We start from the raw sequence: 12,015 nt of genomic DNA on the forward strand, positions 1-12,015 counted from the left end.
TTATGATGTGTTATGTTATGATGTGTTATGTTATGATGTGTTATGTTATGATATGTTATGTTATGATGTGTTATGTTATATGTTATGATGTGTTATGTTATGTTATGATGTGTTGTGTTATGATGTGTTATGTTATGATGTATTATGTTATGATGTGTTGTGTTATGATGTGTTATGTTATGTTATGATGTGTTGTGTTATGATGTGTTATGTTATGTTATGATGTGTTGTGTTATGATGTATTATGTTATGATGTGTTGTGTTATGATGTGTTATGTTATGTTATGATGTGTTATGATGTGTTATGTTATATGTTATGTTATATGTTATGATGTGTTATGTTATGATGTGTTATGTTATGATGTGTTATGTTATATGTTATGATGTGTTATGTTACGATGTGTTATGTTATGATGTGTTATGTTATGATGTGTTATGTTATATGTGATGTGTTGTGATGTGTTATGATGTGTTATGATGTGTATGTTATATGGTATAATGTGTTATGTTGTGATGTGTTATGATGTGTTATGATGTGTTATGTTATGATGTGTTATGTTATATGTTATGATGTGTTATGATGTGTTATGTTATGATGTGTTATGTTATGATGTGTTATGTTATGATGTGTTATGTTATATGTTATGATGTGTTATGATGTGTTATGTTATGATGTGTTATGTTATGATGTGTTATGATGTGTTATGATGTGTTATGATGTGTTATGATGTGTTATGTTATGATGTGTTATGTTATATGTTGTGATGTGTTATGATGTGTTATGTTATGATGTGTTATGTTATGATGTGTTATGATGTGTTATGATGTGTTATGTTATGATGTGTTATGTTATATGTTATGATGTGTTATGATGTGTTATGTTATATGTTATGATGTGTTATGATGTGTTATGATGTGTTATGATGTGTTATGTTATGATGTGTTATGATGTGTTATGTTATGATGTGTTATGTTATGATGTGTTATGATGTGTTATGATGTGTTATGTTATGATGTGTTATGTTATATGTTATGATGTGTTATGATGTGTTATGTTATATGTTATGATGTGTTATGATGTGTTATGATGTGTTATGATGTGTTATGTTATGATGTGTTATGATGTGTTATGTTATGATGTGTTATGTTATGATGTGTTATGTTATGATGTGTTATGATATGTTATGATGTGTTATGATGTGTTATGATGTGTTATGTTATATGTTATGATGTGTTATGTTATGATGTGTTATGATGTGTTATGTTATGATGTGTTATGATGTGTTATGATGTGTTATGTTATGATGTGTTATGATGTGTTATGATGTGTTATGATGTGTTATGTTATGATGTGTTATGTTATGATGTGTTATGTTTTGATGTGTTATGATGTGTTATGATGTGTTATGATGTATTATGTTATGATGTGTTATGATGTGTTATGTTATGATGTGTTATGATGTGTTATGTTATGATGTGTTATGATGTGTTATGATGTGTTATGATGTATTATGTTATGATGTGTTATGTTATGATGTGTTATGATGTGTTATGATGTGTTATGATGTATTATGTTATGATGTGTTATGTTATGATGTGTTATGTTTTGATGTGTTATGATGTGTTATGATGTATTATGTTATGATGTATTATGTTATGATGTGTTATGATGTGTTATGTTATGATGTGTTATGATGTGTTATGTTATGATGTGTTATGTTATGATGTGTTATGATGTGTTATGATGTGTTATGATGTGTTATGTTATGATGTATTATGTTATGATGTGTTATGATGTGTTATGTTATGATGTGTTATGATGTGTTATGTTATGATGTGTTATGATGTGTTATGATGTGTTATGATGTATTATGTTATGATGTGTTATGTTATGATGTGTTATGATGTGTTATGATGTGTTATGATGTGTTGTGTTATGATGTGTTATGTTATGATGTGTTATGTTATATGTTATGTTATGATGTGTTATGTTATGATGTGTTATGTTATGATGTGTTATGTTATGATGTGTTATGTTATATGTTATGTTATGATGTGTTATGTTATGATGTGTTATGTTATGATGTGTTATGTTATGATGTGTTATGTTATGATGTGTTATGTTATATGTTATGTTATGATGTGTTATGTTATGATGTGTTGTGTTATGATGTGTTATGATATGTTATGTTATATGTTATGATGTGTTGTGTTATGATGTGTTATGATGTGTTATGTTATGATGTGTTATGATGTGTTATGATGTGTTATGTTATATGGTATAATGTGTTATGTTGTGATGTGTTATGATGTGTTATGATGTGTTATGATGTGTTATGTTATGCTGTGTTATGATGTGTTATGTTATGATGTATTATGTTATGATGTGTTATGTTATGATGTGTTATGTTATGATGTGTTATGATGTATTATGTTATGATGTGTTATGATGTGTTATGATATGATGTGTTATGTTATGATGTGTTATGATGTGTTATGATGTGTTATGATGTGTTATGATATGATGTGTTATGATATGATGTGTTATGTGTTATGATGTATTATGTTATGATGTGTTATGATGTGTTATGATATGATGTGTTATGTTATGATGTGTTATGATGTGTTATGATGTGTTATGATGTGTTATGTTATGATGTGTTATGATGTGTTATGATGTGTTATGATGTATTATGTTATGATGTGTTATGATGTGTTATGATATGATGTGTTATGTTATGATGTGTTATGATGTGTTATGATATGATGTGTTATGATGTGTTATGATGTGTTATGTTATGATGTGTTATGATGTGTTATGATGTGTTATGATATGATGTGTTATGTTATGATGTATTATGTTATGATGTATTATGTTATGATGTGTTATGATGTGTTATGATATGATGTGTTATGTTATGATGTGTTATGTTATATGTTATGGTGTGATATGTTATGATGTATTATGTTATGATGTGTTGTGTTATGATGTATTATGTTATATGTTATGATGTGTTATGTTATATGTTATGATGTGTTATGTTATGTTATGATGTGTTATGTGTTATGATGTGTTATGTTATATGTTATGATGTGTTGTGTGTTATGATGTGTTATGTTATATGTTATGATGTGTTATGTTATGTTATGATGTGTTATGTGTTATGATGTGTTATGTTATATGTTATGATGTGTTATGTTATGATGTGTTATGTTATGATGTGTTATGTTATGATGTATTATGTTATGATGTGTTATGTTATGATGTGTTATGTTATGATGTATTATGTTATGATGTGTTATGTTATGATGTATTATGTTATGATGTGTTATGTTATGATGTGTTATGTTATGATGTGTTATGTTATATGTTATGATGTGTTATGTTATGATGTGTTATGTTATGATGTGTTATGTTATATGTTATGATGTGTTATGTTATGATGTGTTATGTTATGATGTGTTATGTTATGTTATGATGTGTTATGTTATGATGTGTTATGTTATATGTTATGATGTGTTATGTTATGATGTGTTATGTTATATGTTATGATGTTTTCTGTTATATGTTATGTTATGATGTGTTATGTGTTATGATGTGTAATGTTATGATGTATTATGTTATGATGTGTTATGTTATGATGTGTTATGATGTGTTATGTTATGATGTGTTATGTTATTATGTGTTATGTTATGATGTGAAATGTTATGATGTGTTATGTGTTATGATGTGTTATGTTATGATGTTATATGTTATGATGTATTATGTTATGATGTGTTATGTTATGATGTGAAATGTTATGATGTATTATGTTATGATGTGTTATGTTATGATGTGTTATGTTATGATGTGTTATGTTATATGTTATGATGTGTTATGTTATGATGTGTTATGTTATATGTTATGTTATGATGTGTTATGTTATGATGTTTTATGTTATATGTTATGTTATGATGTGTTATGTGTTATGATGTGTTATGTTATATGTTATGATGTGTTATGTTATGATGTGTTATGTTATGATGTGTTGTGTTATGATGTGTTATGTTATATGTTATGATGTGTTATGTTATGATGTGTTATGTTATATGTTATGTTATGATGTGTTATGTTATGATGTTTTATGTTATATGTTATGTTATGATGTGTTATGTGTTATGATGTGAAATGTTATGATGTTATATGTTATGATGTATTATGTTATGATGTGTTATGTTATGATGTGAAATGTTATGATGTATTATGTTATGATGTGTTATGTTATGATGTGTTATGATGTGTTATGTTATGATGTGTTATGTTATGATGTGTTATGTTATGATGTGAAATGTTATGATGTGTTATGTGTTATGATGTGTTATGTTATGATGTTATATGTTATGATGTATTATGTTATGATGTGTTATGTTATGATGTGAAATGTTATGATGTATTATGTTATGATGTGTTATGTTATGATGTGTTATGATGTGTTATGTTATGATGTGTTATGTTATGATGTGTTATGTTATGATGTGAAATGTTATGATGTGTTATGTGTTATGATGTGTTATGTTATGATGTTATATGTTATGATGTATTATGTTATGATGTGTTATGTTATGATGTGAAATGTTATGATGTATTATGTTATGATGTGTTATGTTATGATGTGTTATGTTATATGTTATGATGTGTTATGTTATGATGTGTTATGTTATGATGTGTTATGTTATATGTTATGATGTGTTATGTTATGATGTGTTATGATGTGTTATGATGTGTTATGTTATGATGTGTTATGTTATATGTTATGTTATATGTTATGATGTGTTATGTTATGATGTGTTATGTTATGATGTGTTATGTTATGATGTGTTATATGTTATGATGTGTTATGTTATGATGTGTTATGTTATGATGTTTTATGTTATATGTTATGTTATGATGTGTTATGTTATGATGTGTTATGTTATATGTTATGTTATATGTTATGATGTGTTATATGTTATGATGTGTTATGTTATATGTTATGATGTGTTATGTTATGATGTGTTATGTTATGATGTGTTATGTTATGATGTGTTGTGTTATATGTTATGATGTTATATGTTATGATGTGTGTTGTGTTATGTTATGATGTGTTATGTTATGATGTGTCATGTTATGATGTGTTATGTTATGATGTGTTATGTTATGATGTGTTATGATGTGTTATGTTATGATGTGTTATGATGTGTTATGTTATGATGTGTTATGATGTGTTATGTTATGATGTGTTATGATGTGTTATGTTATATGTTATGATGTGTTATGTTATGATGTGTTATGTTATATGTTATGATGTGTTATGATGTGTTATGATGTGTTATGTTATGATGTGTTATGATGTGTTATGATGTGTTATGTTATGATGTGTTATGATGTGTTATGTTATATGTTATGATGTGTTATGTTATGATGTGTTATGTTATATGTTATGATGTGTTATGATGTGTTATGATGTGTTATGTTATGATGTGTTATGTTATGATGTGTTATGTTATGATGTGTTATGTTATGATGTGTTATGATGTGTTATGATGTGTTATGATGTGTTATGTTATATGTTATGATGTGTTATGTTATGATGTGTTATGTTATATGTTATGATGTGTTATGATGTGTTATGATGTGTTATATGTTATGATGTGTTATGTTATGATGTGTTATGTTATGATGTGTTATGATGTGTTATGTTATGATGTGTTATGTTATGATGTGTTATGATGTGTTATGTTATGATGTGTTATGATGTGTTATGTTATATGTTATGATGTGTTATGTTATGATGTGTTATGTTATATGTTATGATGTGTTATGATGTGTTATGATGTGTTATGTTATGATGTGTTATGTTATGATGTGTTATGATGTGTTATGTTATGATGTGTTATGCTATATGTTATGATGTGTTATATGGTATAATGTGTTATGTTATGATGTGTTATGATGTGTTATGTTATGATGTGTTATGTTATGATGTGTTATGTTATATGTTATGATGTGTTATGTTATGATGTGTTATGCTATATGTTATGATGTGTTATGTTATATGGTATAATGTGTTATGTTATGATGTGTTATGTTATATGTTATGATGTGTTGTGTTATATGTTATGATGTGTTATGTTATATGTTATGATGTGTTATGTTATGATGTGTTATGTTATGATGTGTTATGTTATATGTTATGATGTGTTGTGTTATATGTTATGATGTGTTATGTTATATGCTATGATGTGTTATGTTATGATGTGTTATGATGTGTTATGTTATATGGTATAATGTGTTATGTTATGATGTGTTATGATGTGTTATGTTATGATGTGTTGTGTTATGATGTGTTATGTTATATGTTATGATGTGTTATGTTATATGGTATAATGTGTTATGTTATGATGTGTTATGTTATGATGTGTTATGTTATGATGTGTTATGATGTGTTATGGTGTGTTATGTTATATGTTATGATGTGTTGTGTTATATGTTATGATGTGTTGTGTTATATGTTATGATGTGTTGTGTTATATGTTATGATGTGTTGTGTTATATGTTATGATGTGTTGTGTTATATGTTATGATGTGTTGTGTTATATGTTATGATGTGTTGTGTTATGTTGTGATGTGTTGTGTTATGTTGTGATGTGTTATGTTATGATATGTTATGATATGTTGTGATGTGTTATGTTATATGTTATGATGTGTTGTGTTATATGTTATGATGTGTTATGATATGATGTGTGTTGTGTTATGTTATGCTCCAGGGCCCTACGGCAGAAGAAGGAACCTGGGGTCTGAATCCAGCAGCCCTCCGGTTGTATGAAATACGGTAGGACGGTAGGATATGATACCTGTGTAGTTTAGTAACTTAATCCCCCGCTATAGTCTGCTCCATTCATACTGCCCACCCACCCACCCACCCACACACACACACCCACACCCACACACACACACACACACACACACACTGTGTGTGTCTCACCGTGCTGCCGTCTGATAACACAGGGTTGAAGAGGCTGTCCAGGTAGCGATCCACCCCTCTCTGAGTCTGACCATCGCTGAACACATCAGACTCCACTGGAGAGGAAACACTGTTAATATCACTATACTGGTGTGTGTGTTGTGTGTTGTGTGCTGTGTGCTGTGTGTTGTGTGTTGTGTGTTGTGCTGTGTGTGTGTGTGCTGTGTGTGTGTGTGCTGTGTGTGTGTGTGTGTGTGTGTGTGTGTGTGTGTGTGTGTGTGTGTGTGTGTGTGTGTGTGTGTGTGTGCTGTGTGTGTGTGTGTGTGTGTGTACCGTGGCTGGAGTATCCGTCAGAGCCTGGCAGGCTGTACGCAGGTTGGGTGGTGCTGAGGAAGGGCGGGGGCAGCTCTTCATCACTGTCAAAACCACTGCCAAACAGAGTTCTGGTCACACACAAACAGGCTGGGTGATTAGTGTGTTGGGCCAATCAGAGCCCACCATTTCCCTGATGAACCAATCCTCCTGGCTGGGTGATAAGTAACATTCCCTGAGACCTGTGTTAGCTCCCCAGTGAAGGGTTTGGGTTTGTGTGTGTTTGGACTCACAGGCTGGCGTTGGTTCGAACCCTATTAGGATCCTCAGCTGAGATGATGAAGTAACTCTTCTGTTTGGGGAAGTCGGACGGCAGCTCCAAGTCTGAGATCTAAAACAGGATTCAGTTAGGGACAGACCTTTTCAAAGTCTGAGATCTACAACAGGATTCAGTTAGGGACAGACGTTTTCAAAGTCTGAGATCTACAACAGGATTCAGTTAGGGCCAGACGTTTTCAAAGTCTGAGATCTAAAACAGGATTCAGTTAGGGCCAGACGTTTTCAAAGTCTGAGATCTACAACAGGATTCAGTTAGGGACAGACCTTTTCAAAGTCTGAGATCTACAACAGGATTCAGTTAGGGCCAGATGTTTTCAAAGTCTGAGATCTAAAACAGGATTCAGTTAGGGCCAGTTAGCCTGATAACTCTCAGTTAGCCTGATAACTCTCAGTTAACTCTCAGTTAGCCTGATAACTCTCAGTTAGCCTGATAACTCTCAGTTAGCCTTAGCCTGATAACTCTCAGTTAGCCTGATAACTCTCAGTTAGCCTGATAACTCTCAGTTAGCCTGATAACTCTCGGTTAACCTGATAACTCTCGGTTAGCCTGATAACTCTCGGTTAGCCTGATAACTCTCGGTTAGCCTGATAACTCTCGGTTAACCTGATAACTCTCAGAAAGCTTGATAACTCTCAGTTAGCCTGATAACTCTCAGCTAACCTGATAACTCTCAGTTAACCTGATAACTCTCAGTTAACCTGATAACTCTCAGAAAGCCTGATAACTCTCGGTTAGCCTGATAACTCTCAGTTAGCCTGATAACTCTCAGTTAGCCTGATAACTCTCAGTTAGCCTGATAACTCTGAGTTAGCTTAATGTGTGTATGTGGTGTGTGTGATATACCCACCAGATCCATGACGTAATCATGACCGGCTAGCTCCGCCCACTGCCCATGCTCCTTCATCAGTATAGAAAACCCCCTCCACGCCTCACACACTCCCCTACAGGAACACAGACAGACAGTATAGAACACCCCCTCCACGCCTCACACAGCCTGAGATAGAAGTAGGATGGTAGGATAGGACACCTGTGTCGTAGGATGGTAGGATAGGATAAACGTGTTGTAGTATAGAATACCTGTGTAGTAGGATAGGATACCTGTGTCGTAGGATGGTAGGATAGGATACCTGTGTAGTAGGATAGGATACCTATGTAGTAGGATGGTAGGATAGGATACCTGTGTAGTGGGATGGTAGGATAGGATACCTGTGTTGTAGGATGGTAGGATAGGATACCTGTGTTGTAGGATGGTAGGATAGGATACGTGTGTAGTAGGATAGGATACCTATGTAGTAGGGTGGTAGGAGAGGATACCTGTGTTGTAGGATGGCAGGATAGGATACCTGTGTAGTAGGATGGTAGGATAGGATACCTGTGTAGTAGGATGGCAGGATAGGATACCTGTGTTGTAGGATATGATATCTGTGTTATAGGATGGTAGGATAGGATACCTGTGTAGTAGGATGGTAGAATATAATACCTGTGTAGTAGGATGGTAGGATAGGATACCTGTGTAGTAGGATGGTAGGATAGGATACCTGTGTTGTAGGATGGTAGGATAGGATACCTGTATAGTAGGATAGGATACCTGTGTCATAGGATGGTAGGATAGGATACCTGTGTAGTAGGATGGTAGGATAGGATACCTGTATAGTAGGATAGGATACCTGTGTCATAGGATGGTAGGATAGGATACCTGTGTAGTAGGATGGTAGGATAGGATACCTGTGTTGTAGGATGGTAGGATAGGATACCTGTATAGTAGGATAGGATACCTGTGTCATAGGATGGTAGGATAGGATACCTGTGTAGTAGGATGGTAGGATAGGATACCTGTGTTGTAGGATGGTAGGATAGAATACCTGTGTCGTAGGATGGTAGGATAGGATACCCGTGTAGTAGGATGGTAGGATAGAATACCTGTGTTGTAGGATGGTAGGATAGGATACCTGTGTTGTAGGATAGTAGGATAGAATACCTGTGTCGTAGGATGGTAGGATAGGATACCTGTGTAGTAGGAAGGTAGGATAGAATACCTGTGTCGTAGGATGGTAGGATAGGATACTAGTGTAGTAGAATAGGATACCTGTGTCGTAGGATGGTAGGATAGGATACCTGTGTAGTAGGAAGGTAGGATAGAATACCTGTGTCGTAGGATGGTAGGATAGGATACCTGTGTAGTAGGATGGTAGGACAGGATACCTGTGTCGTAGGATGGTAGGATAGGATACCTGTGTAGTAGGATAGGATACCTGTGTAGTAGGATGGTAGGATAGGATACCTGTGTAGTAGGAAGGTAGGATAGAATACCTGTGTCGTAGGATGGTAGGATAGGATACTAGTGTAGTAGGATAGGATACCTGTGTAGTAGATTGGTAGGATAGGATACCTGTGTAGTAGGATGGTAGGATAGGATACCTTTGTAGTAGGATGGTAGGATAGGATACCTTTGTAGTAGGGTGGTAGTATAGGATACCTGTGTTGTAGGATAGTAGGATAGGATACCTGTGTAGTAGGATGATAGGATATGATTCCTGTGTAGTAGGATAGTAGGATAGGATACCTGTGTCGTAGGATAGGATACCTGTGTCGTAGGATGGTAGGATAGGATACCTGTGTAGTAGGATGGTAGGATAGGATACCCATGAGGTAGGATGGTAGGATAGAATACCTGTGTTGTCGGATAGTAGGATAGGATACCTAGGTAGTAGGATGGCAGGATAGGATACCTTTGTAGTAGGATGGTAGGATAGGATTCCTGTGTAGTAGCATGATTGGATAGGATACCTTTGTAGTAGGATGGTAGGATAGCATACCTTTGTAGTAGGATGGTAGTATAGGATACCTGTGTAGTAGAATAGGATACCTATGTAGTAAGATGCTAGGATAGGATACCTGTGTAGTAGGATGGTAGGAAGGATACCTGTGTAGTAGGATGGTAGGATAGGATACCTGTGTAGTAGGATGGTAGGATAGGATACCTGTGTAGTAGGATGGTAGGATAGGATACCTGTGTCGTAGGATGGTAGGATAGGATACCTGTGTTGTAGGATGGTAGGATAGGATACCTGTATAGTAGGATAGGATACCTGTGTAGTAGGATGGTAGGATAGGATACCTGTGTAGTAGGATGGTAGGATAGGATACCTGTGTAGTAGGATGGTAGGATAGGATACCTGTGTTGTAGGATGGTAGGATAGGATACCTGTGTAGTAGGATAGGATACCTGTGTAGTAGGATGGTAGGATAGGATACCTGTGTCGTAGGATGGTAGGATAGGATACCTGTATAGTAGGATAGGATACCTGTGTAGTAGGATGGTAGGATAGGATACCTGTGTAGTAGGATGGTAGGATAGGATACCTGTGTAGTAGGATGGTAGGATAGGATACCTGTGTTGTAGGATGGTAGGATAGGATACCTGTGTAGTAGGATGGTAGGATAGGATACCTGTGTAGTAGGATGGTAGGATAGGATACCTGTGTAGTAGGATGGTAGGATAGGATACCTGTGTTGTCGGATGGTAGGATAGGATACCTGTGTAGTATGATAGGTAACCTGTGTAGTAGGATGGTAGGATAGGATACCTGTGTCGTAGGATGGTAGGATAGGATACCTATGTAGTAGGATGGTAGGATAGGATACCTGTGTAGTAGGATGGTAGGATAGGATACCTGTGTTGTAGGATGGTAGGATAGGATACCTGTGTAGTAGGATAGGATACCTGTGTAGTAGGATGGTAGGATAGGATACCTGTGTCGTAGGATGGTAGGATAGGATACCTGTGTAGTAGGATGGTAGGATAGGATACCTGTGTTGTAGGATGGTAGGATAGGATACCTGTGTAGTAGGATAGGATACCTGTGTAGTAGGATGGTAGGATAGGATACCTGTGTAGTAGGATAGGATACCTGTGTAGTAGGATGGTAGGATAGGATACCTGTGTCATAGGATGGTAGGATAGGATACCTGTGTAGTAGGATAGGATACCTATGTAGTAGGATGGTAGGATAGGATACCTGTGTCATAGGATGGTAGGATAGGATACCTGTGTAGCAGGATGGTAGGATAGGATACCTGTGTAGTAGGATAGGATACCTGTGTAGTAGGATGGTAGGATAGGATACCTGTGTCATAGGATGGTAGGATAGGATACCTGTGTAGTAGGATGGTAGGATAGGATACCTGTGTAGTAGGATAGGATACCTGTGTAGTAGGATGGTAGGATAGGATACCTGTGTCGCAGGATGGTAGGATAGGATACCTGTGTAGTAGGATGGTAGGATAGGATACCTGTGTCGTAGGATGGTAGGATAGGATACCTGTGTAGTAGGATAGGATACCTGTGTAGCAGGATGGTAGGATAGGATACCTGTGTAG

At 34.7% G+C, this 12,015-nt stretch overlaps 1 protein-coding gene across 1 annotated transcript in view; it reads right to left on the reverse strand.

The window, feature by feature from the left end:
• The window catches only part of LOC118947901 (unconventional myosin-XV-like), a gene marked incomplete at its 3' end in the record, with an annotated part of 118,221 nt that overhangs the window by 37,106 nt on the left and 69,100 nt on the right, over positions 1 to 12,015 (reverse strand). The window contains exons 30-33 of the mRNA XM_036972940.1: positions 8,483 to 8,576; positions 7,589 to 7,686; positions 7,317 to 7,426; positions 7,005 to 7,099 (exon numbers count right to left, since the gene is read on the reverse strand). Coding sequence (XP_036828835.1) covers positions 7,005 to 7,099; positions 7,317 to 7,426; positions 7,589 to 7,686; positions 8,483 to 8,576 — 397 coding nt within the window. The remainder of the gene's footprint in view (positions 1 to 7,004; positions 7,100 to 7,316; positions 7,427 to 7,588; positions 7,687 to 8,482; positions 8,577 to 12,015) is intronic.

This window comes from Oncorhynchus mykiss, unplaced genomic scaffold (assembly GCF_013265735.2).
Source record: "Oncorhynchus mykiss isolate Arlee unplaced genomic scaffold, USDA_OmykA_1.1 un_scaffold_213, whole genome shotgun sequence".
Lineage (NCBI taxonomy): Eukaryota > Metazoa > Chordata > Actinopteri > Salmoniformes > Salmonidae > Oncorhynchus > Oncorhynchus mykiss.